This window comes from Branchiostoma lanceolatum, chromosome 8 (genome assembly GCF_035083965.1).
Source record: "Branchiostoma lanceolatum isolate klBraLanc5 chromosome 8, klBraLanc5.hap2, whole genome shotgun sequence".
In the NCBI taxonomy this organism is placed as follows: Eukaryota; Metazoa; Chordata; class Leptocardii; order Amphioxiformes; family Branchiostomatidae; genus Branchiostoma; species Branchiostoma lanceolatum.
The window spans coordinates 9,641,112-9,668,290 of record NC_089729.1 but is presented as its reverse complement, the minus strand read 5'-3'; the positions used below and the strand labels follow the sequence as shown (position 1 = coordinate 9,668,290).

Here is a 27,179-nt window from a genome sequence, read left to right as displayed (position 1 = left end):
CGATCAAAACATGTAAGACCTCTTTTGAAGCTATTTAGTGTAGATTGGTCATGATTGGGCCAAAGGCAGCTTTTTAGATTCTTAGTGACTTCTCAAATTTGACTAAATTACATGTATATACAGTAGTTTCGTATATATATTTATATCTTACGACAAAAACATGTACGACATCTTTTAAAGCTGTTTAGTGTAAATTGGTCACGATTAGGCCGAAGGCAGCTTTTTGCACAGTAATATCAGCTAACATGATATTCGTTAAGTTAATCCCCAGAAATAGCTAGAACGTTAAATTTAAACATAAACATAAACACGAAAAATGCGTGGAATATCTATTACTCCCCCACTCACGCAGTGGGCATTCAGGGAGGAAAAGGGCACCGCGGCCACAGAAGCGATACACCGAAGGGGAGGAAGCTGATCGAGGGATCGGTACAGTATTAAAACAGGACGAACTAGTCTCCAACAGGCCCTCCTACGGCCGTATGGATCGTAGCTATAGATTAGGTAGAAAAATGAATAAACGTGCGTAGTTAGTCTGGTAGAGACAAGGACGAACAAGCAAAACAAACAAACAGATTAGCAAAAACGCGACTTCCATTTTACTTTGCGATGCCAAATATCGGCATAACATGTAACGAAACCAATCAGTGGAATTGAGACATGTTTCATCTACAGTTGCCTACTCGTGACAACGAGAATATCATTCTTTGCTATGTACCACTATCATCTCACCGTTACCGGATATACCTGCCACATGTATGAAAAAAGAGCTACGAGCAAGACAAATTACTGATGCATTTGTAGATGTATATATGACCGAATCGATAGTGGATCTCGTAACGTAGCTGTATTGAGATTCAATCTCCTTAGACTAGCAGTAGCATCGAATGGCGCCATGTATATGATTGTGTCCCGTTCTTAACGTAGCGTTTCAGACATATTGATGATCAAGGGGGCACAAGTGACAGAGGGAGCAAGTTTTCATTCATGGGGAACTTTACATGTCTTTGTCCCAGCAGGAAGTTGAAGGACGTACCAAGAACGTAGGCCTGGGAGATTGATTGTTTTTATCAACCTAGGATCAAAAACTAGATACCTGTCGTCAAACCCTTGACCGACATGGTGCATCAGTTGCAATGTGTTATCTAGCATATCCAGGAGTTGGTGTGTTGTAGTGGAAGAATAATTAATCGCGGTATCTGACGAGTGGTTTGTCAACGTTGCATCAGAATCAGGTGTGTCACACGCGATTTCTTTTTCTCAGACACAAATGTGTGAGAACTACATGGATATCATTCTTAACTAGAGTTCGGCGATCCCATACCTTCACCGAATGGTATTAACTTGTATGAAAGATGTGTTTGAAAGGTGTGTTATGGATTGCACACTTAATGTATGATGATGTTCACCTTCATTTAACTTCCGAACGCAAGTATCAAATTACCATAATTTACAACTTTGGAATCATAGCATTTTCTCATCAATTAAGCAAATTATGTCCTTATTCACATAAGGCCACAGCAAGTAAATCTTATGGATGATATCCTCTGCAGACTCCAAATTTAGTGCACGCGGGCGGAAAAAAACAAGGCGGGCAAAAATAAACAAGATATCCGGATATGCACATTTTGAAACTTGAGTACCATAAAGCATGTAAGAAGAATTCAAGCGATAAAACATGGTAGAAGCCATTTAATTGCACCTCGGATTAACGCACATTCCATTTAACTGCACAGAATCCCAAAATCCCAAACCGGTTCCCATTCACTGCATTTTTAGTGACTCCGCATATCTGCACGGCGCATTGTCACCAATGCCGGATAACTGCACCAAACTTTTCACTTTGGTAGTTTACAAAGTGTACTTTACTAGCCTTGCAAACTTCTTAAATAAGCTTTGCAATGCCATCAGTCGTCTTAGTGTTTATCCTTCTGTTGATCTTCCACGAATGGTTAACGGCGTCATAGCTAGGAGACACATCACCTTTAAGTACAACGCCCCTGCACTGAGGTTTCAGTAAAGTCCAATGCACGCACACACACGCGCAAAGGCCAGCTGCAGGGGCAGAGGAAAGGATACATAACACATCTGATTACATGGCTTTATCAAACCATTAAAAAGTAAATGATACCAATCTGCCGACATTGTTTGCTCATGTAAGAGAAAGTTTTAACCTTAGGGCATCCTTTCAAGTAGCTTTACGAATCTGAAACAATGAATACCTCAATCATCAGGTAGCTTTTGAAGCGACTATACCGGTATAAGTTGTTATTACCGGGCGATATCAAGTGCTTTCCTGTATGAAATGTTGCCTAGTACCACTACGGGTAACTATATCACAACATTGCGTCCGAGGGCGGCAAATGTGCACTCAAAAATGTCCAGAACACGATATCAAAACAGGACGTTCTGCTAGAAAGCCATTATCGAACTTAACCTTAGTCTTCCAGACCCTTACCGACCTTCCAAATACCATAATAATCCATCAAAAGCTTCACGAGTTATGCTGTCCACACACACACACACACCCCCCCCCCACACACACACACCCACACACACACAAACATCAAGAAAACTTAGCCTTCTCGACGAAGGTAATTAAGACACCGATCTGTTGCCTTTGTTTCTTCGTGTAAGAGAAAATATGTGACCTTTGGGTATCCTTTGAAGTAGCGTCACATGAATGAAAAGAACAAACATTTCGCAGAAAATGCTAATCAACATGGATCATCTCCTTGTTCTGAAGCGAATATACCGATAGGTGGTCATTTATGGGCCAGTAACTATAACATACATGGCGTCCGTGGGCGCACAACCTGGAGTAGTTAGCCTTGAGCTCCTTCGCAGACTTGTTGGGGGAGGGGGTGTTGCTGATACAACAAGGCCCTCCTCCCTCCGCAGCCTAACCTCATCGGCCACGAAACTCCATAAACACCGGCATTAGATAACCTTTGTCCGTGTAAAAAAAATACGTATCACTAGCGCTCCCCCAAAAGATATAAACGCCACCGCTACACGAAGTCTGCGAAGGAGGCTAGGAAAAGACTGAATAAAGTCGAAACCGGTCGAATTCCGTCATTAGCCCAGAACCACGAATGAAGGAGGCTAGGAGTAGTCACGTTTTCTCAACGATTGCGTTTTTCATTTATGTGACCATTATTTAACATAACCTAGATGGTACTCACCAGATGATCGCACGATAAGTGGTTCAGAAGCATAAAGAAGCATCAATCATCTATTCAATCTGCACCAGGCACATTATTTCTACACCAAAGAGATTTGAACAAGCCGATTATACACATACAGTACAATGTACAAGGCACATGTCGCAATTCAGAGCTGCTTTATCATTTTGCCATGCCTGGTATCGATCCTATCCGTATCTCGAGTCAGCTCGTCTGCAACACGGCTTGAGACAATGACATTTTCACTTAAAAACGTTCACCTTTTTACCCATCCTTTAGGTGGTGACTTGTGCATATCCGACATGTACAAACCAACATCACTTTTATTAGTAGTAATTGGCGATGTATGGTACTGCAACACACACATACACACTTACTAACCTATACCATACACTCAGACACACACATCCTCAGACACACATATCCACCCTCATACATATATGTATACACACCCTCATATATACACACACACACACACACACACACACACACACATACAAACACCCACACACCTATTTCGGCCTGTAGCCATGTCTACTTTCCAAGTTCTAACAATCTGAGTTCCATGGAAGGATGTTGGGATCCATATATCACACATGTACCCCTCCTAAATCCAACCATCACCAAGTAATACATCAAACAAAGGTTACATTACTTTTTCTGATACTTACATTCAAAGAATATTCTGTATACTAGTCTCCAACTCCCCGTCCAATACTGCTTCTACCCTACAATATCTAGGTGCATAGCTCCAATTTCGGGTGCACATGCACCCAGTATTTTGAGCCCAGTGTCATGAAGACGTTTATCCAATATAGTGTAAATGGTTGTCTTTGCTTGCATGCATGTATATGATGTACAGCAAACAGCAGCACATTGAGCAACGACAATCAAAACTAATAACTATTGAATAACACACAATCACAATGGCAGGGGTCCACACAAAATGTAGCAAATTATACTGATGGGGTATACGTGGGTAGCCTGGGTGCCATACGATCACTACCGGGGCTCTTACACTCGCTACCCTGAAAAAACAGGTAGTAATGAAATGGCAACCAGGCTAACACATGGGTAGTCAAAGGACTTGACAGGTACATGGTAACCACCCACACAACCACCCACACACACAAACACCCACCCACACAACCACCCACCCACACAACCACCAACACAAACAAACACGACCAGACTTCGTTACATGTGTCATGCATCTTTTATTGACACAATCACAACATTTTCCCCTCTCACAAATAGTTGATTCACATGTCTCTTGAAAAACTGGGCCTCCTGTTTCTTGTGCCTGGGCCTCCTTGTTTTCTTTGCCTTTGTTCCAGTGCCACCTGAAGATGTTCTCTCCAGTGTCTCAGATGGATCTTCAGATGACTGTACTGTGTCTACTCCTTCATCACTTTCATCTGCGTCTAACGCGGCTAACTCCCTCTGTAGATTTGTTAACTTGCTTTCCAGGGTAGACAAACCTTCGGCATCTGCCTTCGAATGTTTGTCTCTTTCCCTTCCGTGCCTTTTCAGGCTGGAATCTTTGGAACTTCTTGGTCTGTCTTTCCTTTCTCCGTCTGTGCGCCTATTTTCTCTTGACTGCGTATAATCACTATCGCGACCAGACTCTGTTCTAGTAGAGCATCTTGCTTTTCCACTTTCACTTGGCTTTTTCTTGACACTACTCTGTAGGTCCATACCTGCCCCCTGTCCCTTAATCAGAGTACTGCAGAGTCTAGTGTCTTGCTCAGCTTTAAATGCTGATGAGCTTCTATGCCTGTCTTCATCCTTCCTTCCTCTAGATTGCATTGAAGAATCCTTTTTGGAGACAATTTGTGATGTTGTCTCTGACTGCAAAAGCTGTGGTACCAAAGGATACATGAAATAACTAAATATCATTTTATCAATCTTAATTATTTACGCATTAAATTGGAATTGAGCTTTGCATAGCAGCAGGCACAGGATAGGCAATAACAGCATACAAAGAACAAAGCTACTGAAAGCTGTGATGACAAAATGTTCAAATTTTGTTACTGAACCAGTCTGTTTTTCTTTACCCGGTAACCCGTCAACATTGATTTTCTAGGAATACCTTTGAGACGGTTAGTGGTTCTTCATTGAAGAATTTCTTGCCCAGTGGTGGTTTATGATACACCTCTTCCACATCTGCCATTGCCTAGGTGGGGGTAAACAAAGACATTTGAAAGGATAGGAATAAATATGCAAAATTGCTATTGTTGGAAAAGAGTAAACAGCTTTAGGCTGGTTTTGGCCAGAACACTGTGACAGTACAGAAATAAAAGATTGGTAGTAGAGGTGTTCAGGCACAATGTGTTTCTGAGATAAAAGAAGAGGTGAAGATACAGGTGGCAAAACAAGAGATATAAATGTGGCTTTATCTACTCAAATTTTCTATATCTACAATAGTACATGCACATATGTATATTTTCAACGGTCACTTCCAGAAACAATTGAAAGACTCAAAAGACTCAGCAAAGCCAAACTCCTGACAGATGTTTTGTTTTGGCTCCATTTCTGCATTTATCTGATCTGGCCTTTGCTGGATGTCAGTCTCATATGTACAACAACCTGTTGTAACATTACTAACAACACATCTGTTTGTAGATTAATGATAACAAGTTAACTTTTAAGCTTTAGCTAAAAGACTTTTATTTCACTACATACCAAGTTCCAGAACTTGTCAAAGGCTACCAGATAGCCAGTGCAGATCCCACGAAGCCCTTTAAAAGTTCTAGTTGCCACAATGACCCGACGTTTCTCATCGATACAGCTGCGCAGAACTTCCAGTGGGCCCTGCTTTCCCTCTGCAAACAGGATGGTTCAAACCTTAAGACTGTATGTATGGCAGGTATGACTGATATGCGTGGCATAACATCTACATTGGTAAAACTGTGAATGAACTTTTAGTCATAGACATTACATTAGAAGGTACACAGTCTGAGCCCAAGCAAAGACAACATCCCTTTCCTGTATTAGTTATAATGCTGGAAATTGTTACTTTTAGGCCCCGTTCATGATTCAAATAATAAAACGGTTCGAACCGTTTCGGATATCCTTGAACCTTGAACCTTGGTTTCGGATATATTCCGAATCAAAACGGTTTACATTTTGCACCGGCTCGAGTTGGCGGTCGTTGAACACCTCCTGGTTCCGATGAATGCCATCAAGTTTCCTCTGGACCTCCTGATCCCCCCAAATAGATATTTGTTAGAACCCGACTTGGGGGCCATAGCAAGATCTTACGATTAAAATACGTGGCCAAAAATCTGATTGACAGCTAAAAACTTTCACTCTTTCCCGCGTACCCGGATGTACGACGTCATAAAGTGATAAACATCAGTGTGAACCGCTTCCGTAATGCATTTGCGTTCAAAATGACAATTCCGCGAAACCGTTTTACTCTGAACCGTTCTAGACTACCTTGCAAGGAGGTTCAGAGTAGAACAGAACGAAACCGTTACAGAGCGTGCATGTTCACAAGTAAAACGGTTTACTTTGCTGGAACGGTTTGAACCGTTTTACTTTTTCAATCATGAACGGGGCCTTAGAGGGACTGTAAAGGGACTGCTCACAGATCCTTAAAAAAAAAGGTGTGGGGGCGTGCATGATACAGTTAGGAACATGGCGTTATTTTTGTTATCCTCAAGACAGAACTATTTAGTAATTTACATATATGTCTGTCTGTCAGTACATACAACGTTGTATCAAGGAGGTTTTGGTTGTATATAATATACTATATACAGACATATTAAAGCGTTCTGCTGCAAGCACATTAATTTACCCTTCATCCTTGTAAGCAGCGTTTTGGCGGGTTTCCTGTGTGTAGCCACCAGTGGAGGCAGAGACCTAGCAGACGGCCCCGCCTCTGTGGACGGGTCCTTGCTCCCTGACTTTCCAGAGACGGCACCGCCATGTTGTGCACTAGCTGGCACCTTCCTGGTTGCTCTCAAGCCCTTCATGGCTGACTCATACTGAGCTAAGTTTTCGAAGGGCCTCACGTTTGGCACGGGGAGGCTTACGGCCTGGGACGACAGAGCTTTCGCCGGGTCAAAATCTGGAGAAGTCAAATCGACCGCCTCTTCTTCTTCCGCTTCCATGTTGGATTTGCCTCAAGACAGCTACTAGCAGCCTATTTGCGTACAGCATACTATACGCTGTTTAGTTTCGACCAAATACATTATTCTTTAAAATCACACTATGTAATATGAAGAATAGCAAAAAAATTATTTTGTAGTAATTTTTGTAGGTTTTAATGTCCGTTTTGTCAATTAGAATGATTATGGTTAAATGTGTTACGAATGCTGTGCTATGTTTTTTCAGAGCTTTTGCAGTAAAGCAGGTTTAGTATTTTGGGACTTAGGTTCGAGAAATGAATTCTAACCTATGTAGCCATAAAAAAGCGTTGATAAATGTTGTATGATATCTCAATTTTTACTTTTAATATAGTTATATACGATTGCTGTCTTAAGTGACATTCTTAAAGTATATTATGGACATTTTACGGGAAAATAGCAATGACCTTAAATTGAATCTGCTGTCAACGAATTACTCACTCAGTGAGAATGATTGTTTAGACTAACTAGGCAACCAACCGGGCGTTGGGAACATCGCCGGTGATCATTCGCAAAAATGCCTCCAAAGAAGAAAGGTAAGGGTGGTAAGAAAGGCAAGAAGGGAAAGAAAGGGAAAGGAGACAAGGGAGATGGCGACGAGGCAGCAGGGACCGCCGCGCCTTCCGCCGAGCCACCAGAAGGCGAGGACAGAGAGGAGCTGTTGGCAAAACAGTGAGTTGTTTGCGTGATTCTTCGAAAACGATCATGACCTGCATCAGTATGTATCTCATCTAGAAACGGGTGCTCCTTGTTTTTTGGCTCACAGTCCTCAGTATATAAAAGTACACACGTGGAAGGTTAACCAGGAGTCTCTTGCCTGGAAAAAGGCTGACGGCTTCGGCCATGCAACCACCTGTTAACAGTCCAAAATACCTATTAAGTGTCCAAAATAGTTTGATGACTAACGTTACGATGCTTTGCCACATATGTTGCTTGTAACTTAACATGTAACAAGGTTCCTTTTGATGTTGTCACATGATGTTGAAACAACTTTAGGAGTTTTTAGGAGATTTATACTCCAGGTAAAATTAATGAATAAGATGAAACGGGCGAGGTTACACGTATTGACAGGTCGCACTATTGATAGTTCCTGTCAACAGCCTTTGTCTGAATCTGTTTTCTGTCATTCACACATGTTGGTATGATATTACATGTACTTATAGGTTATAATTTTACAGGATAACGTGTCTATATGTGGCATAATGGCAGGGTGTTTGGATCAGAACCCAGAGGTCCTGGGTTCAAATCCTGTCATGTCATCGATCTTGTGCCCTTGGGAAAGGCACTTAACACGACTTTCCTCACTTCACTCAGGTGGAAATGACTACCTATCCCTCGGATAGGACGTTAAATAGAGTGTTTGAGGAGAGCCACCCCTTGTTAAAGAACCCACCACACTTTATATCCAAAAGAGTTGTGGTGCTTCACGGTGTGAGTTTACAGCATACGGTATATAGAATAGAAAATCTTCAATAAGTGGAAGTTGCTAGCTTCAAAAAGGAAGAAGGATATATCCTGTGCTTGTTCTTGCCTCAGGCTTGAGCGTGTGAATGAGGATTTAGCGGAGAAGAAGAAGCGTGTTGAGGAGCTGCGTAAGGAGAACGAGTGGCTGCAGCAGGAGGCTCACCAGACTCGGGTGGAGAGTCACGAGTACATGTCTTACATGGCCAAGAAAACACACAAGAGACAGTCCACCATTGTCTCTCTCAGCGACCAGAACCAAAAGGTTGGTCTTACATTCAATTCTTATCTTAGAATCATTCATTGATGCCCCTCACTTGTATACCACATGTCTGTCCATACTTTGTTATTGCAGGCTTTTTCCCAATTGACACAAGCATTAAGAATCCTGTCTATAGTGCCCACCTGTCAACATAGACCAAATTTTATCAATCCCAAGTGGTCTTCTTGGGTAGTTTTGACTGTAGTTTTAAATGGTGAAATCTGCTTCCCAAGACAAAAAAATATTTTGCTAGTCTTAATGAATGGACAACACATAAGAGGAAGTTATCGGAGTGTCCAAATGTGTCATATTATCAAAAAACTTGTAATGCTGATAATTGTTGTTGTTCCACAGGAAATTGAAAAGCTGCAGCAAGAGAAGTCAGAAGTGTTGGCTGAGTATGAGCAGAAGAAGGCAGGACTGAGGCAGCTCCTGTTGGAGAGGGAGAATGAGCTGGCCAAAACAAAGAAGGAGTTACAGGAGTTGGACGAGTTTAAAGTAAGACCACTGTACAGTAGTACATGCTACCATGCTGATCAGTGCTGATTTTCAAAAACATTGTAACATTCTCTAAGTGGAATCATGGAGGTATACAAGGCCAAATCAAAGATCTTCTCTCCTTAGCTATCTACTTGAAGCCAAATCAGGGTTCCTCTCGTATTGTATATTGAAATATCTTTCATAAGTTGTATCACCTTTCTCTAGTGACAAATAGAAACAGCAAAAGGTGTGCATTGGCAGTTGACTTGCTGTAATATAGCTTAGCTGTATTAGCTTTGGTTGCTCCCCAACTGTTCACTGGCCACCAATATGTGTCGGCAAGAGAGCAAAGTTGGGGAGTGGGTAAAGCTAACACACCTGAATTTCAGGCTGTATTTACATGAGCTATATTTTGTCTATTTGCAGATATCAATTCATTTGGACTAATAATGTTAACTGTTTTGCTATTTTTTACTATCTGTGCAGCATGAAACAGTATGTACAGTATATATTAAAGCTATGTCTCCTGTTCCTTCTCCTTGGCTTACAGAGACTGCAGGCAGACCAGATATCACGAATCAAGGAGCTGGAGCGAGAAGTGCTGAAGATGCGCGGCGTACACTCCGACACCCTGCAGCAGCTCAAGGCACAGTTCCTGAAGGAGAAGAGTGACTACCAACACGAGTCTGACCAGCGCATCACCTCCATGGGCAAACTGGCTAACAAGGTCAATATCAGGATGTTATAGCTGCGGTTTAACATCTGGAACAAAAGTCAGTGTAACCCAAAACATCTGAGTGGCTCTCAACGAGCCTTGTTTTGTGGTGAATATGAAAAAAAAAAAAAACTTTGTGCCATACCTTAGAAGGTAAAATACTGGTAGTAACCTTGTCTTGCACTGCAAAAAGCTAATGTCTATAATATCTACATCATGTATATACACTATGCAGACAAAAGGATGGATACTGTGTCAGTACTAATGTCTGTTGTGTCTTAAAATGTTCCTTTCTTGCAGGAGGCAACTAGATGTCTGGATGAACACACACAGATGATCAAGCTTGAGAACCGTCAGCTGAGACACGAACTCCTGAACTTGATCAAGGAGACGCGAGCGCTGCACGAGCACAAGCTGCGCCTGGAGGAACAGAGGAAAGAGTTGCTGAGGGAACAGCAGTATGCCAAGGACCTGGCTGTCCTTAGGAGCTCCAGACAACACAAGGTGCTCAAGTCCTTTGGGCTCCTAGAGGACCAGCTTGGGGAGGATGAACCAGAGTAAATGAACACTTCTCATCAAGCTACTGTTAGATGGTTTTACTTAACAGTGAACCATGTTTTTCACTGTCCATGGCTGTGAACCATAGTCAGTGAAGTTGATATGAAAGTGTTGTTTCTGAGTACCAGGAATAGTATTTCTGGAAATCTTAAGATGAACCTGTGTTTACGTATAGAAAAGGCCTGTATTACATAACTAATGATATCAACAGTATGCATCTTTATGTATCATGTTGGCATCAGGTTATGTAAATTATTCCCATAGAGCCTTCTTTTTGCAAAGAAATCTCCAATCTAACCCTATGGTTTTATCAACATCTTTACATAGTAAATGTTACATAAGCATAATTTATTGGTTAGACAGTGAAAAAAGGCCCAGAAACAATACGATGTGTACATATTGTTTTATTAGTTCATACTGAACAAGTTAACAACCCATAGTAAATAAAAGCTATTCACTTGATGTTATCATTGTGTTTTATGAACGAGAGAGTGATATTAGTATTATGTCATTAGGGAGTACTATTAGAAAATACTATCTTCCTACACATACTTTTCTTATCATAAAGACTTCTATACTTTTTTTACACAAAGTAAAGTTCTTACTAACAAACATACAATCAGTTCTCTGATCCTTCTCAAGTTGAAATGGCCCGATGCTGATACTTTCGATAATCATGACATAGGCTTTGGGTCATTTCAACTTGAGAAAGCTCATTGGTAAGAGCTATACTTTATGTACGGAAATAGCACATCAAAACATCTATAATGACAATTACCATAACAAATGAACTTTCATTCAAATACTTTCTTATATGTAATGTACTTCTTAACATGATAAGCGATTATAAAGCAAAAGACTAACAAAGATCCAGAAAAGAAGAAACTTCTATAACTTGGAATGTTCATCAGAAACAAAGCAAGTGGCCAAAAGGCACAAAGAATGCAGCTGAACTTGAATGTTTGTAGGTTATATTTCCTCTGGGGGCAGGATGTTGTCCCTTCTGTGTGTTTGATGAGGTCTCCTGGTCCAGACTACAGGTCCTCACATAAGGAGTACAGTATCCTGATCTCATCTTCATCATCCAAACTGGGGAAATGATACAGAAGCTAGTCAGAAACCATCTTAGTACCTGAGACTGACATCAGCTTAGTGAGAAATAAGAAAAGATGTCAGGTATTTGTTGGTTCTTGGATTTTTAAGAAAAATGAAAACAGAGTCTGTGGCAAAAGTCTGTACCTTGGTAGACAAAGTTTTAGATAGTGAATAAAGTCAGATGCAAATTTTCCTCCCATCCATCTCCTTTGCTAAACATTTACTTTAAGATATCTGATAACTTTGAAGAATATAAAACTGTGTGGCCTCAGCGAGAAAAGGCTAGCAAAACATATCCTCAGCAAAATAGACTACCAATTTACACTCACATTGGCAAATGTCTCACAAAGGTGGGAGATGAAAGATTTACACACACATTTCAGTCCAACATGCAATGCTTTGTGGTGCTGATAAATTGGTCGCTGTAAAACTAGTCCTTACCTCGCAGGTGTCTCCAGGATCATTGGAATGTTGTTAAGCCGTGGATCGTTCATGACTCGTCTGAAACCTTCAATACCGATCTTCCCTCTCCCAATGTTCTCATGGCGATCAAGGTGGCACCCAACCTCACCTTGGCAGACAAAATGAAGTAATCAGTCAGTCAGTTTTGAAAATTCTAGGATAACACAGATTCCAAGATGAAGAGAAAAACAGGAGAACATGCAGACTTTGCAGTCTTTTGTTAACAACAACAACAAGACTGGCAATGATAAAAAGACATTGCCATGGCGACGGTGGTTGTTGTTTTAATTTTTACTGTACCCTGCTTAGGGCACAGTGATAGGTGGTGCTGTTCATACAGGATTTCTTACGTAAAGGGCTGACGGGTACCTGTTCTACTGGACAAATACACACACACATAGACACGCACACACACACAGACACGCACACACACAGACAGCGACAGTTCCACTAGATTCTACCAGACACACCCCATTGCCAGAAGGAACATCTATTTCATCACAGCCTGATCATGACAACTGAAAACAGCCCATGGACCGGGTTCCCACCGTACAAAATGACTATTCTACTCTGATAGGACTGCTGTTTACATGAACAACATGTTAAGCCAAATCTACACAAATTTTAACATCATAGTCCACTTACCAACAGACACAGCATACATGTACACCATGCAACAGCTTGTACACTTATGTTCCCTGAACTATAGAACTAAGTCCTCTAGAGCGTGAATGGCCAGGGATGTTAGCTAAGGATGGAATGCCAGGATGGAATGCCAGGATGGAATGCCAGGATGGAATCCCAGGATGGAATGCCAGGATGGAATCCCAGGATGGAATGCCAGGATGGAATCCCAGGATGGAATGCCAGGATGGAATCCCAGGATGGAATGCCAGGATGGAATTCGAGTCCCACTGGAATACCAGGAACACCAGTCATAAAGGAATTTGCCAGTAATTCCTGGAGCCCTAATGAAATGCCAGCCTGGGAATCTTAATCCAGAAATGTTGTTATGTAAAAATGTGTCCCATGTGTTCTTGGAAGTGTACAGGATTATATCAGCAAGAAAGTGGCATCTTATCAGCAGGATAATCATCTAGTACTAGTACTACTGGCTTGCTAAATTTCCTTGCGACAGTGAAATTTTTCATTGATCGATCTGGCTTGGACATGTTCCCAATGTCATGAATGAGGTTAATGCCCTTTATTAATTAATCTGCTTGTATAGGTAACTGAAGCAGCGTGTGCACAATCGTTATCAGTACGGAGTTGATGCAGCTATGACCTGATCCCCGAAGAAAGACATTAAGTCTTACAGTTGTAAGGACCAGCATTAGGGCGTCTAAAAGCATTGTAACAGACACACATTGTTTTAGAAAAGAGCAATATCACTGTGGAGCTGAGGTCTTAAATGGGTCATGTATACATAAGCCTGGCACATCTGGTAGACAGATGTAGCTTCCTGTCTAGGTTATCTAGGAGGAATGTCCCGAGGGAGGCTTTCTGTCTGACTAACATTCCTAACATTCTTATTGTCTTAATATGCCTATGGACACATGCCTGTACAATTCCTAGAATAGTTGCAATCTGCACACAATACTATATCATTTGGCTCGCCCCTGAGGCGTCGCCAAAAAGTATGTACATAATAATTGAGTCCCTACCTTTAGAGTCATTGATGTGCATGGCCCTGAGATAGGAAAATCCTACAGTTTCCTCAAACTCCTGCATCATCTGATCAAATCCATCCTGGGTAGAAAGGTTGTACCCTTTGGGATAGAGAGGACATCATGCTTATGTTTAACTAAATACATATAAATAAATCTCTAGGCTGATACCATGGTACATGAAGAAAGCTAGTTCCTTTACTATCTGAGCAGCAGCCATCATCAGAATGAAAACAGTGCTAGAAACTTCCTTACCTGCAGCAAAGGCATGGCAGGTATCCAGGCACACTCCCACCCTGGATTTGTCCTCCACTCTGTCGATGATCCCACGCAGCTCTGCAAACTTCCCTCCTACTGTGTTGCCCTGACAACTCATGTTCTCTATCACTGTAAGGGTAATATCAAAGAGAAGGTTCTACATAGGTAATACATACAGGTAATACAAAAGAATATGGTTACATCAACAAGTGAGCTGTGAACAGTGCACAAAGTTCTGAAGCAGGTGAGAGAGAGGGGGGGAATGGTTTCTTGATTTTAATCTATCTAAAAAAACTCTTGCAGCACAAACAGCTCTGAGTTAGAAGCAGATGGGCAAGATAACATTTGAATGATGTTGCAGTTGAGCATAAGTCTAAGGACAGGTACAGTACAGTACAATATGAGGGTAAGGCTCTGGTAGGTACATCCATTGCAACAGAGATATGTTGTACAATCCCACAGAGTGTCTGTCACATACATTGTACATGGAGTAAGTAAATGAAGATCTTATAATTTTGTAATACAACAAATATCACTCTGCACATGTAACGTTACATTATACATGTACTGCCAATTGCCAAATGTTACACCTTCACAGCCAATGGCCATTCTGTTGGCCATTATATGTACATGTATGTGCCAGTGCTGTGAGTGGTTAACACTAACAGTGTCCCACCTGTGGTGACACCGCTGGTCTGCTGGTGAGCCAGGTTGATGCTGTCTGCTATCCTGGTCAGACACTCCTCTACTGTGATCTCACCACAGGAAGAACCTGAGAGGCACCATGGAGATTACAACTATAATTAGTGACATCACTTGACTGTCTAAATATAATAATAAGTCTACCTTATATATGTATAGTATTACACAAACACTTTTATCTAACATGGTGTTTGATGCACTGTTTGCTGGTTTATGAGTTTGCTTTCTATGACCAAACCTAGGCAATAGGCATAAGTCATCATAATCATCAAGATGGCTACTGCATCATGTTTCGAGGCCCATGTCAGATCAGCCTTCGTTGTTGCTGTTCATACGTTGACAATGCCTTATGTGACATGCCCAGATCAAAACGGAAGAGTTGGGGACACTTTGTTACGTGTAAGGAAGTAAGTATGAAATGCAATTCACTTCTATAAAGCTGGTATTCCAAAAACATCTTGACTTAAGTGTTTGACTATGATTATTTGCCTAAAAGTGGTTGCTATACTATTGTCACTTAACATGATGGACTCCTTTCACTTCACAGCAACTGCGACTGAAAGACTTTAGAATGTTTTATTGTGAATGACATTTTTACCAGGATGGAAGTTGTACATAGTCAGTCCCAGCTGTTCACATCTCTTCAGCTCATCCACCAGGGCCTCCCGACTCTTCCTCAGGGTCTCAGGGTTGGGCGCACCACAGTTCAGCAGGTAGCTGCCATGGGGGAGGATCTAGGGCAACAGCAGTACAGTGTTGTATTGTACTAGAGTAGCGCTACATTTCAGACACACACTGACTTACGAAAGCATAAACTCTAGATCTTTCATTCATTTATTTAGTTTCATTTCAATTCATTTTGTCTAGCAGGACTTAATTGTGGTGGAGGGGAACAAGTTTTTTTTGCAATGTTTTTTTTAAAGTTTGAGGTTGAAACAATTGTGTAGTTCAGTAGTAATTAATGATTTTATGTTGGAGAGGTCACCATGGAAGCTGTTAATCAAAATAAAACCACCCCACATACTTCAAGACTTACGATACAATACAACTGATAAGGCTTTTAAAAACACAATTTGCAAGTAAATCCAGCTAAATATCTGATTTTTGTTACATTAACATTCTTCTACTGCTGAATTTTTGGGACACTCGGGAACTGTTTCTCACCTGACTGGGTGAAAAGCCATGCTTCTCACAGGCCTCCCTAAATAGCCTGGCTGCAGACTCCTCCATGGGCTTACACGCCCACTGTCTCTGAGACCGCAGGAACAGAGCGAAGGCCCTGGCATTGATGGCTACTGCATTCTCAACAGCATTTTCTATTCCACCTGAAATATGATTCACAGAAGTTGAAAAAAAAAAACACCACAGGATAGCTTGCCTTGCTCAAAGCACGAGTATTAAACCTTTATTGATACTTAGGGGCCACATAACAAATACTTAAAATCTTGCTTTCCTTGCACAGAATATCTTGAAATGTTTGCCAAATTTCCATGTCTTCCTCACAGTGAAAAAATGCATGGTATCTTACAAAAGGTATTAATCATAATTAGTCTAGGATCAGCAGTCATACCTGTGATAGAAACATGAGCTCCCACAAACTTGTTAAACTGGCCTGGGCCTCCCAATAACACACTGGCCTTGTTAGCTGCCTTCCTCTTGGGTTTGGTCTCTGCTTTGGTGCTGGCTGTGGGTTCTTCTTTCACTTCCTAGGAACAGACAGGGATGGTAAGGGATCAGACAGTAAACATGTTTACAAAACAGTACCTTGAAATTTAAATGTGCTTGATAGTCAATACATTGCTGCTTATATAGCTAGCGAGTCAAATTGTACTCCCACCTATTTCAGTACTGTGGTGCAATGTAATGTCATAGATAATATCAATTTATTTTTACACATCACAACCTTCTACTAGTAATGTTTTCAAACTTTAACTTAAGGCTTGAAGACATTAATTAAAGTTTAAGTAACAAGACTTCATATCACTGATATTATCAGCTATATTTTACCACAGAACTAAAAGTCAGTTTGAATTTGTATGCTCACCTGTTTGGTCTTGCTTGCATTTTTCCTTCCTTTCAATTTTACTTTCTCAGTCTCAGCCTTCTCATCCTCATCTTCCACCTTTACCTTTGTCTTTTTTCCCCTCTTCTTTTCATTAGCCTGTGTTTCGCCCTCAGCCTCTTTCTTTATGGTTGTGCTTTTTGATTTCTTGGATGGAGAGGCGTCCCCAGCACTAGCAGCAGTGACTCCAGCTTGTCTCTTTCCTTTTGAAGTTCCACCATCTTTCTCTTCCTCCTTCCCCTTTTCTGTTGATCTCTTGGATGACTTAGAAGGTTCTTTTATGTCAGGAGCTTGAGGAGCCATGGGAGGCCGAGGAGACTTTCCCCTGGTCTTTCGGCTTGTAGGTGGATTTTCATTGTCAGGTGTCTCCAAACGGCTGTTATTGTCTTCAGGTACTGCCTTCTTCCGAGGCATCCTTTTAATAGCAGGGAAAGACACTGGAAAATTAAATTTGAAAGACATCAGGAAAAGGTGAACATTATGTGACATTTGTACTACAAACAGTAACTTATAGAAGCAAAACCCTTTTTTTCAACCTAGACATCATGCTTATGATACGCCTGAGCTGCATGCTGCTGTTACTTTATGGATGAAAACCTTGCTGTAACGTTATATTTTCAAGTTTATATACAAACTGTCTTCATGACGTTTTGTCCCTGAGATGAAATTATCAAATCCTGCGGTACCTCACGCTGTCTCTCCACCTCAGATGCAGCCAACACACTCTTGAAATCGACTGTCTCTTGTCTATTACTACAAGGAGGTTAAAAATACAGCTACTCTTCTCCTCTCGCCCAAAAATTCATCGAAGTTGCCGCCATATTTTTTAGCTTTGACCTTTGACCTAAAGTTTGTCCTGATTATCGAAATGAGCACACTATGCCCATACATGTAGGGTATTTCAATGGCGCCATCTACACTCTCTGTCTCTGAGTTTTAAAACGTGACTCATACTTAAGAAAACTAACGTAAATCATGGCCTATATAGGACACACACGTATACACAGTCACACGCGCGCACACACACACATAAAGTAATATAATGTTACCAATTACATGTATCGTCCAATTTATAAAGAACGTATCTATCTTCAAACCGCGTAAAGTAAAGGTACCATAGCCTTTTGGGGCTGTTAGAGCAGTGGGTTGTTACCCACTGTGCCTAGGGCACGGTATTGGAAGGCGGAGCCCATCCCTCTCCTTCCACAAACCGCGTGGACAGAGCCAAATGTTTAACCCATGGGAAGAAATGCAACTGTTGTATCAGCTCTTCTATGAGCTGCATAGTCTGTAAGTTTTTCTTCGCCTGTTTAACGCCGTGCGAGCATGTATCTATACTGAGGTCTATGATGAAGAATTGTGCTAGGGTTACCTATTATCGTCAGTTTCAGTTTCAGTTTAATTGGTAACAACTTGCATGTAACAAATGTACAAGTCACATGAAATATGTTGAAACTACAGTTAAAACGCTCTTACTAGGAACAGTAAACATTAGAGTTAAAAACAGCAATCAATGTAAAATCTATACATAATAGAATAGAAGCTTACAACATCTAGGGATTCTTCTTAGACAGCAACTTCAGTGCCCGCGGCATGAAAGATAACTCATGTCGTCCACGTCAGTCTTCCTCCTTCTAGCGCTATACTTGAAGAACATAGACCAGAAAAAAATTGCACATTAACTGTCCAAAGTAGTCTACAGACAAATGATAGTAAAGTCACTATGTTTGATCCGCCGCTTGCTTGACGCGGGATGGAAGAAAATAATGTTGACACGCTAGGTGGTATCAAACCTTCCTAAAACTTTTAAGCCTCGAATCACCATGGATAGTTTGAATATCAAAGAAAGGCTTGACGTCGGCTACTTTTAACAGATAATAGCCATCGGGTAAGTTTGAAAAACATGGTGAAGTACGCGGTGTCGAATTGCATATGAAATACGTCATGCATGACGCTTCCATGCTTGCTGTTAGTGGTTCAGGCGTTTATCCTGTTATGTCGCTGGACGTAAACCTATTTCTTTGTTTTGTATAAAGAGGAGTAATGACTTAGGATCATACTTATGACGTTCTTTATTGCTCATGAGAACTAGCTTTGACAAAATACACCTCGACATGTGAACATGACCCAAACTGGACGATAACTGGTCATGCACGATAACTGGTCATGTTACATGTACGTTAGGTGCAACTGTAGGAATATAAATGGTGCATTGTCCTTACCTGACCTGGCCGGGTCACGGCGTACCGGTCATGGTCCAAAGTTCACCTGTTCTCACCTGCGTGCTGCACACCGCCCTCCATTGTGTTGGCATGTACCTGAAGCTTGTGAATGGCGCAACAAATTCCATGTAAACTGTTACAGCTTATGGAATAGACGGGCAGTGCACAGTAACTTGGGGTCATAGCCCCTGTCCGACAGGAGCTCCGAGGTGCCTGAGGTGCTTCGGCCCGACTGCAGCTCGACATGCCTGAGTCCAGAGTTTTGGTGTTCGTGGGGCCCTTGCTGATCACAGCTGCTGTTCTTCAACTTCTTATGGCTGCGAAGACTCACTCCAGGATAGGTGGTGTCCTTGGTCACACAGCCTTGGTAAGAGTCGACAGCCGTTACAGATGAGTAAGGATTCCAGTAAGGTGTACTTAACTACACTCTGACGAACCGTCTCTATTTCTATTTCTAGAATATCTATGTCTAGCTGTAGATTTGTGAGTTTTGATATTGTTGCCATGCCAGTATCTGAGGTGATCGCTCGCAGTACTTGAACATATTTTATTTCACATAAACACGCAGTGCGCAATGGTGGAGAAGCCGAAAATTAGCATCATTGGCGTGTTTACAAGTGGTGCATGCGCTAGGTAAAAGGGTTCAAGATGAAAGTCTTTAAAGATGAATGTACTTTATATTTCTGTCCAAAGCCTGAAGATATCTCCATTAATGCCAGAGAGTACTCCCAGCATATTCAAGGCAGCCCCAAACCAGTCCGTGAGTTACTGAACACTTACAATTTTCACTGTCTCCCTCTTTTCTTCATCTTGCAGCCAACAACTGTATTAAGAAATGCCATAACTGTAATGTTGTATACAATCACTTACGATAGAATAAGCTGTTTTTCCTACATGTTATTAAAGTTGTGTGTTGTCGCAACGACGTCTACATTTCTGGTCTTTCCCCATATTTTGTATCAAGGGAGGTGGGTTGTCAATTTATTTCTGTTTGTTTGCTTGTTCGTTTTTGTATATTATCCATTCATCGCTTTGCCTTGTGACCCTAGGTCAGAACTCATCCTACCCCAAAGAACCGTTCATATCCGGGACCGTCCCGTCCGGCTTCCTGTGGGGCACGTCCACGGCGGCCTACCAGGTGGAGGGCGGGTGGAACACGGGCGGGAAGGGCGAGTCCATCTGGGACCACTGGGCGCACCAGCCCGGCAGAACTCCGCTGGGAGACACCGCGTGCGACAGCTACCACAAGGTAGCATAGCAAGTAGTTTGTCAAATGACGGTTCGACTCCTATTCCTTAAGTTGTCAGAACCAGTAACGTTAACTAGTGGCCTAACCTAAGGATACGTTGCACACTGCCATTATATGCCATTACTAACGCTATATTTTACTTTTCTCCAAACGTAAACGTTTAACGGAAGTATCAAACGAGCCAAACAACCCTCTAGCTCTGTAAATGTATCCGTATAGTCGGTATAACCGCCCTTTGGCATAACGCACCAGCTTCGCAAGCACGAGATGACTGCAGTGCGATAAATGTCGGTTAGCTGAGGAATGAGTCCTCTCTACTTTATGTACCCTCCAGTATGCAACCGATGTCCAACTTGGAGCCAACCTGGCCATGACGGCCTACCGGTTCTCCATATCCTGGCCCCGCCTTCTCCCTGACGGCACCTTGGCAGGGGGCGTCAACCAGGCAGGCGTGGACTACTACAACAAGCTCATCGATGAACTGATAGCTCACAAGATGGTGCCTTTTGTCACGATGTACCATTGGGACCTACCGCAGGCTCTTCAGGTGACCCATGCATTCTCCTTAAAGCAGAGCTGAATCCGCGAAACATGTATGGAGTTTCTACGACGCGGATTCAGCTCTGCTATAAGGAGAATTCAGGTAACCATGCTACCGTGCTTTCATCTACACAAACCATCACATTATCAGATATCGATGTTGTGCTTTATTGATTTTGATGCTCATTCGTTCTCCTTTGCAAATTTGCATCGTGTTGTAACTCTGAGTGACCACATTAAGTTACCAGGCTCTACGAGATGGACTTTTGGAGGCTTATATGTGCCTTTTTTCTGATGGCATATCAGTTCTATTATGCTCGCCGGCTACAAGAAACCGAGTACAATAGAACTGATATGCCATTAAAAAAGCACATTATAAGCCTAAAAGCACACCTCGCTAAAGCCGGCGTCACAATTCATGCGAGCGTCGGCCGAATTTGCAGATCGCCTGAAGATCGCCGAATTTCAAAATCGCCCGAGCGTCGACCTTATTTTTCGCTGAAAATCGGCCCCGTCACAAATTGAACGGGGCTCGGGCGACGTCCGTCGAACACTAATGATTTTAAATCTCCCATGAGTCACGGTACCATCTCTTGGACACCGACGAAGTCAGAATCGACTAACCTGGTAAAAAGCCAAAAGAAACAGGAAGTATTGTTCTCGGTGTCCACATTTTATTTATGATCATTTTTTTTTTTTCAATGAAGATTTAACTTTGCAATTGTCTTTCATTAGAAAAGTTTATCAGCATTATTTGACAAGTTAATACAGTATCCATTATCGTTTTATGTTATAAACCAAGACGTCGTTACGTTTTATGTATAACACGATTGGCAATGAAAAAAATACATTGCCATGGCGACGGTAGTTATTGTTGTTGTTTTAATTTTTACTGTACCCTGCTCAGGGCACTGATAGGTGGTGCTGTTCATACAGGATTTCCAACGAAAAGGGCTGATGATTACCTGTTCTGCCACAAATACAAACACACTCACAGACCTAGGGCCTCCCTGAAAATCAGTGACAAGCCACTGAGGGAGCTACCCTAGTAAAAGAATACAGAAATAGATAAATGGATCTGAGTGGTCATGTATACATAAGCCTGACACATCTGGTCCACAGATGTGGTTGCCTGTCTAGGTTTTCTGTCCCCAGGGGGGCTGCATGGTTTTCTATCCTTTACACTGCTGACTAACATTCCAAACATTCTATTGGCTTAAAGGGGCATATTGTAGAATCTGGTGGGCAAAAACTACAAATAGTAAGAATTTGAAAGATCTACACTAAGATTCACATTTTTAACTTATTTGTTACTTATTTCCAACATATTCCCGTCATTTTGTCACATTTCCAGCATTAATAAACGACGAAAAACGCCAAACGTGTAGAATCTGGGGCATTTACATATTAACTTGCGGGACGCAAGTTAATATGCAAATAAGCCAGCGTAGAACGCTACGAAAAATCCGAATCGACCGTTATGGTCGGAGTTCGAGCGTCACAGGAAAATCACCACAAGCAAACAAACTTCAGAACGTCGGGCGTTCGATCGCTTGTTCGGTGGTTCGTCGGAATGTTGGACAAGATGGCGGCCAATTCAAGCGGTGGCGGGGATGGCGTATATAATTTTTTTCAAGACGTTCGCACGACATTACAAAGTCGCATCCTTACGTGATGAATATTGCTGTGCAGTGTAATAAGGTAGATTCAACTAATGATGTAGAAAAATAATCAAAACCAAAGAATTTTGTTTTATGTTCATGTCACAATATGCCCCTTTAACATGCCTGTGGAAAAATGCCTGTGCAATTCCTAGAATATTTGCAATCTGCACACAATACTATACCATTTGGCTCGCCACTTAGGCGTCGCCAAAAAAGGAGTTCGGCCGGAGCCCGTCCAAGCTCCCTTCGACACCAGCACAACGCTCGCCCGAAGGGCGCCTTACTTTTCATAAGTCGGGTGAAACACGGTCGTCCGATTATTGTACGAAGCCTGAGCGAGGCTCGCACGAGGCCGAAGAGTTCGGGCGACCTCCGACAGACAAAAATCGGGTCTGAAATTGTCAGATTGTCGCCCGACTATTGGCCGGGTGTTGGCCGTTTCTAGGGCAAACTACGGTAAACCTGTTGACGAGCTGTCGAGCTCAAAAATCGCCGCCGAGGCCTCGCTGAATTTAAGCGCAGCTTCCAGTGCCCGCCCCGTGAACGTCGGCAGAGCTCCGAAAAATCGCCCGAAGCCCGCGTAATCGACAGGACGTCGGCCGTACTTCGGCCGAAAATACCCATTTGGAGCTCGCCGACATGTCGGCTGAGCTGAATTCTTTATTTGTGACGGGGGCTTAAGAAGACTAGACCGCATTTCAGTGGAGGTAGCTGCGGAATCAGGTCTTCTCGCTGCGCGTGTGGTAGGCAGCGGTCCATTACAAACGGTTCCGTGAGGGATCTTGTCACACTTTTATTGTGTTAAACTGATATTTTGTGTCATTTATTCTCATAAAACATTTATTCCAGACTAAGTACGGTGGATGGACTAATGCGAGCATGGTGGACTATTTCAACGACTACGCCACGCTGTGCTTCCAGAAGTTCGGCGACAGAGTCAAGAGATGGGCCACCTTTAACGAGCCCTGGTCCTTCATCGTGCCGGGCTATGGGTTAGGTGTGTCCCCTCCCCAGATGCTCTTCGGCATGAAAAGACGCCAGTACGAAGTAGCACATGTTGTCATTAAGGTGAGTGACTTTCTTACCGTGGCCCACAGGTACAATGAGCGACACACACCTTTTTTTTGGTGCGCACACACCTACTTTGGGTGGGCACACCCTAATATCTTTAGTGCGTTTACACCCCTACTTTGGGTGCGCACGCACCTCTACTTTGGGTGCGTCACACAACCCTACTTTGGGTGCGTGTCGCCGTCGACACCCCTGCTTTGGTTGACTCGTATAGGGTTGTGTGCGCACCCAAATTAGGTATGTGCGCACCCAAAGTACTTTCTAGCTCTAACCAAGCTTTGCAATGTACCGGCTCGGTTAGAGACCCTGCCTTTGGACTAGAAGTTAAAAGAGCCCTAAATGAAAATGTGCTGAAAGACTAAAGTTGTTTTTTATCGCTAATTTCCGATGATGCGCCCTCCGTTATTCTCAGAATGTTTTGTTTTGAACACAATTTGCCAACATATATGAAGACTGTAAATCATTTGTCAATGCCTTTTGTACAGTGGTGTTACCCTCATGGCGTCGAGCTCGTTGTATGCAACCTGGAATCGTGTCAGTATTGTTTCTATCTATCCCATACAGGCCCATGCTCGTGCCTGGCACACCTACAACGATTCCTTCCGGGCCCAGCAGGGCGGGGAGGTCGGGATTGTCCTCGGGGCTCTGTGGGGTCAGCCCCGGAACACGTCCGACCCGCGAGACGTCCAGGCCGCCGACAACTTTGAGCAGTTCTTCCTGGGCTGGTTTGCCAACCCAATCTACGGCAACGGCGACTACCCCGACGCCATGAAACAGATGATCAATGGAGACAGTGTCGCTGATGTAATAACTAAATTTCTCTTTGTATTTTTTACCGCGTGTAGTGTTTATGTATCTATATAGCCGGTACAACCACCCTAGCTTAGTAGGCACGCGGCGCGACAGCAGTTAGCTATACTAATACTTTGCACATCTGGCTGCAAATGCTCAGGACATTGAAACCAAACACGACTGCTACATCTGCTTGGAGATTAGGAAAAGATGTCCCTCATTCTTTACTCGTTTCTTTCGCTTCTTTTAATGTAGCCCCGTCTCCCTGTGTTCACGGAGGCGGAGAAGGCGTACGTGCGAGGCTCGGCGGACTTCGTGGGTCTGAACCAGTACTCCGCCGTCCTGATCTACGCGTCCGACCACACCTTCCCGCTGGACTTCATCTCTCTTGTCATGCCGGACCTGAAGGGAGTCAAGGACACTTCGGATCCCACCTGGCCGCACGGTAAGCAACAATGAACAAGCGATCGTTGCCCAGTTCTTTCAAACTTTATAATTCAACAATGCACTTAAAACTGATATGTCCAGGGCGGGGCTGAAGTACATTTAAAACCATGCATCTTGAAATGTATTTCCGTCTACAGTTATTCCATGTAGGAATATTTTATTTGCTACTCCTTTGTTGCTAATAGACTGTTTCACACAAACTTGTTCAATCTACTCTTAAGTCAGATTAAAAATGTTTGATATTCATATGTGCTTTATTCTGTCTCTATATGTGTATACCAGTGTCATTTGCTATGTGTTTGATATAGATAAAGAAATAATGATAATAATGATATTCAAACAGGAGCATCGTCCGGCTTTTCAGCGCACTACGTGGTCCCGTGGAACATCCGTGAGCAGCTTCGGTACTTCTCGGAGAAATACTCGCACAAAGTCCCGTTCTACATCACGGAGACCGGCATCTCCGAGAAGGAACAGTTCCCTCCCAACATGAACGACACCTGGCGACAGTGCTTCTACATGCTGTATGTGGACGAAGCCATCCGAGGTGAACAGCCACGCATTCTAGATTGTTAGAATGAAAGCTCATCTGTGTGTGTTGTACAGTACATATACTTACATAAGTTTTTAGACAGCTTTATAACAAAAATATTCAATCACCGTGCACATTTTCTACCGTCTTCACCGAGTAACATTTCTAAATTGCTAATGGTTTTACAGTGATGTAAAACTTGTTTCCACTTTTTGACTAGTTGGTGTGTCACGAATGTCGATGTGTAATTTACACACACGCACACGCTCACACACATATATATGTACACGCACAAACACACATACGTACACACACACACACACACACACACACACACACACACACACACACACATAGATGCCATAGAAAGTGTCATAAAACTGTTTCTTTTGTCTTTACAGCCATTAAGTTGGACGGCCGTGATGTCCGCGGGTTCTTCGCGTGGACACTGATGGACAACATCGAGTGGGGCTCCGGACACTCTGTCCGTCTAGGGCTGCACTACACCAACTTTTCTGACCCGAACCTCACCCGAACCCCGAAGGCTTCGGCAAAACTGTACCGCGACATTGCGACGTCCGGGGGTTTTCCCGAAGGCGCGCCGCACACTAAACACACCCAGGACTGGTGGGACTGGTGCCACACTAATGCACCGTACAACAACGACACAGAAATAGGAGCCGGACACTACCGAGGCCCGCATTAACAGTCCACGGTAGAAAACGTCTTGCGACGCATTCGATTCAGACCAGCAGCTTCTAAATGAAAAACAACTACCGGAGCATGAGCATGAGGGGCGGGGGGTAGAAAGGGCGTATACGTAGTAATCTTCTAAATGTCAAGCAATTACAGCTAATGGTAGGCACATGCAATGATGGAAATATGAGAGGGGGCAAATTTAGCGCTGCTGCAAAAGCTATTTTGCATTTAAATTTTCCGCTTATACTGAAGTGGAGTGATTGGTCCTCAGGTAACCGACATATTTCGCACCGCAATCATTCGTCAGTAAGACGGTACATTCGCCGTTGTTCTTGGATCAACGGAGCTCGCATACGAAGCACAGATTACACACAGCATAATGTACTTTATAGTTAACGTAAGCTTACTGGGAAGAATGCCTTATGACGGGCGTTACTTAATTCAAAGGTGGTCTTTGACATTTTGAGTACATCTATGTTTATCTTTATGTTTATGTCAGTGAAACAACATATGTATACTGATCTTCCTGGAGTCCTTTACATATATAAATCATCTCCATACCGAATTTAGGTCATTTGGTTTAAATACCAGGGCACAGAAGCCCAAAATGTATATTTTTGGTCTGCAAATGGCCTCCATATCTAATTTGTTTAGAATACATTCAACTACATGTGTGCCAAATTTCGCGCTTTTAGACAAATTTGCATAATTTTTTAGCTTTGCTGCTGGACTAATTCGCAAAAATACAATACAATTACATACTTGACTCTTACTAAAATAAGATGCATAATAGTTACTCAAGCTCTATACTCGATACATCATCATCAATCCACGGTGATAGTTTGGCCGAAAGTTTTGACACAGATTGATGACTGTGTGAGAAAGTAATTTGATTATGAGGCATTAAATGGGATAAACTGTGA

General features: G+C 42.6%; 4 protein-coding genes across 7 annotated transcripts; 2 read left to right on the top strand and 2 right to left on the bottom strand.

Annotated features, from left to right (window-relative positions):
* Positions 1–4,382: 4,382 nt before the first annotated feature.
* On the bottom strand, positions 4,383–7,357 carry LOC136439861 (U7 snRNA-associated Sm-like protein LSm11). Its single transcript, XM_066435496.1, has 4 exons — positions 6,988–7,357; positions 5,871–6,010; positions 5,278–5,361; positions 4,383–5,045 (listed from the first exon to the last, which is right to left on the bottom strand). Exons 1-4 carry the CDS (start codon positions 7,301–7,303, stop codon positions 4,392–4,394), a joined length of 1,194 nt encoding a protein of 397 aa, XP_066291593.1. The 5' UTR covers positions 7,304–7,357; the 3' UTR covers positions 4,383–4,391.
* A 400-nt stretch (positions 7,358–7,757) lies between these two features.
* Positions 7,758–11,256, top strand: LOC136439862 (coiled-coil domain-containing protein 166-like). Its single transcript, XM_066435498.1, has 5 exons — positions 7,758–7,990; positions 8,855–9,044; positions 9,396–9,539; positions 10,072–10,248; positions 10,537–11,256. Exons 1-5 carry the CDS (start codon positions 7,836–7,838, stop codon positions 10,795–10,797), a joined length of 927 nt encoding a protein of 308 aa, XP_066291595.1. The 5' UTR covers positions 7,758–7,835; the 3' UTR covers positions 10,798–11,256.
* LOC136439860 (probable endonuclease 4) lies at positions 11,181–17,882 on the bottom strand. Of its 2 annotated transcripts, XM_066435495.1 has the most exons (10): positions 17,672–17,882; positions 17,023–17,455; positions 16,549–16,684; positions 16,143–16,303; positions 15,577–15,712; positions 14,953–15,048; positions 14,274–14,405; positions 14,016–14,120; positions 12,331–12,460; positions 11,181–11,883 (listed from the first exon to the last, which is right to left on the bottom strand). In XM_066435495.1, the coding sequence occupies exons 2-10, from the start codon at positions 17,452–17,454 to the stop codon at positions 11,829–11,831; spliced, it is 1,383 nt and encodes a 460-aa protein (XP_066291592.1). In that variant the 5' UTR covers position 17,455; positions 17,672–17,882; the 3' UTR covers positions 11,181–11,828. The 2 variants fall into 2 exon arrangements, with proteins under 2 accessions (XP_066291592.1, XP_066291591.1); XM_066435494.1 differs by lacking the exon at positions 17,672–17,882 and having other exon boundaries at positions 17,023–17,491.
* Positions 17,883–19,361: 1,479 nt separating this feature from the next.
* Positions 19,362–27,179, top strand: LOC136440306 (cytosolic beta-glucosidase-like). Of its 3 annotated transcripts, none has more exons than XM_066436264.1 (9): positions 19,362–19,629; positions 19,956–20,022; positions 20,312–20,511; positions 20,846–21,058; positions 23,565–23,783; positions 24,351–24,590; positions 24,834–25,023; positions 25,390–25,572; positions 25,959–27,179. In XM_066436264.1, the coding sequence occupies exons 1-9, from the start codon at positions 19,507–19,509 to the stop codon at positions 26,261–26,263; spliced, it is 1,740 nt and encodes a 579-aa protein (XP_066292361.1). In that variant the 5' UTR covers positions 19,362–19,506; the 3' UTR covers positions 26,264–27,179. The 3 variants fall into 3 exon arrangements, with proteins under 3 accessions (XP_066292361.1, XP_066292362.1, XP_066292360.1); XM_066436263.1 differs by having other exon boundaries at positions 19,363–19,629; positions 25,369–25,572; XM_066436265.1 differs by lacking the exon at positions 20,846–21,058 and having other exon boundaries at positions 25,369–25,572.

What these genes read in the sequence shown, in the direction of transcription:
- LOC136439862 (XM_066435498.1), top strand. Translation starts at nt 7,836, where the DNA reads ATGCCTCCAAAGAAGAAAGGTAAGGGTGGTAAGAAAGGCAAGAAGGGA. An exon ending in TCAGCGACCAGAACCAAAAG is followed by an intron (nt 9,045 to 9,395) that starts GTTGGTCTTACA and finishes GTTGTTCCACAG; the next exon opens with GAAATTGAAAAGCTGCAGCA. An exon ending in AGGAGTTGGACGAGTTTAAA is followed by an intron (nt 9,540 to 10,071) that starts GTAAGACCACTG and finishes CTTGGCTTACAG; the next exon opens with AGACTGCAGGCAGACCAGAT.
- LOC136439861 (XM_066435496.1), bottom strand. Translation starts at nt 7,303, where the DNA reads ATGGAAGCGGAAGAAGAAGAGGCGGTCGATTTGACTTCTCCAGATTTT. An exon ending in GCTGCTTACAAGGATGAAGG is followed by an intron (nt 6,011 to 6,987) that starts GTAAATTAATGT and finishes TCCTGTTTGCAG; the next exon opens with AGGGAAAGCAGGGCCCACTG. An exon ending in TTGACAAGTTCTGGAACTTG is followed by an intron (nt 5,362 to 5,870) that starts GTATGTAGTGAA and finishes ACCCCCACCTAG; the next exon opens with GCAATGGCAGATGTGGAAGA.
- LOC136440306 (XM_066436263.1), top strand. Translation starts at nt 19,507, where the DNA reads ATGCCTGAGTCCAGAGTTTTGGTGTTCGTGGGGCCCTTGCTGATCACA. An exon ending in TAGCACATGTTGTCATTAAG is followed by an intron (nt 23,784 to 24,350) that starts GTGAGTGACTTT and finishes TATCCCATACAG; the next exon opens with GCCCATGCTCGTGCCTGGCA. An exon ending in GGATCCCACCTGGCCGCACG is followed by an intron (nt 25,024 to 25,368) that starts GTAAGCAACAAT and finishes ATATTCAAACAG; the next exon opens with GAGCATCGTCCGGCTTTTCA.
- LOC136439860 (XM_066435495.1), bottom strand. Translation starts at nt 17,454, where the DNA reads ATGCCTCGGAAGAAGGCAGTACCTGAAGACAATAACAGCCGTTTGGAG. An exon ending in GCACATCAATGACTCTAAAG is followed by an intron (nt 12,461 to 14,015) that starts GTAGGGACTCAA and finishes TTGTCTGCCAAG; the next exon opens with GTGAGGTTGGGTGCCACCTT. An exon ending in ATCCTGGAGACACCTGCGAG is followed by an intron (nt 11,884 to 12,330) that starts GTAAGGACTAGT and finishes TCATTTCCCCAG; the next exon opens with TTTGGATGATGAAGATGAGA.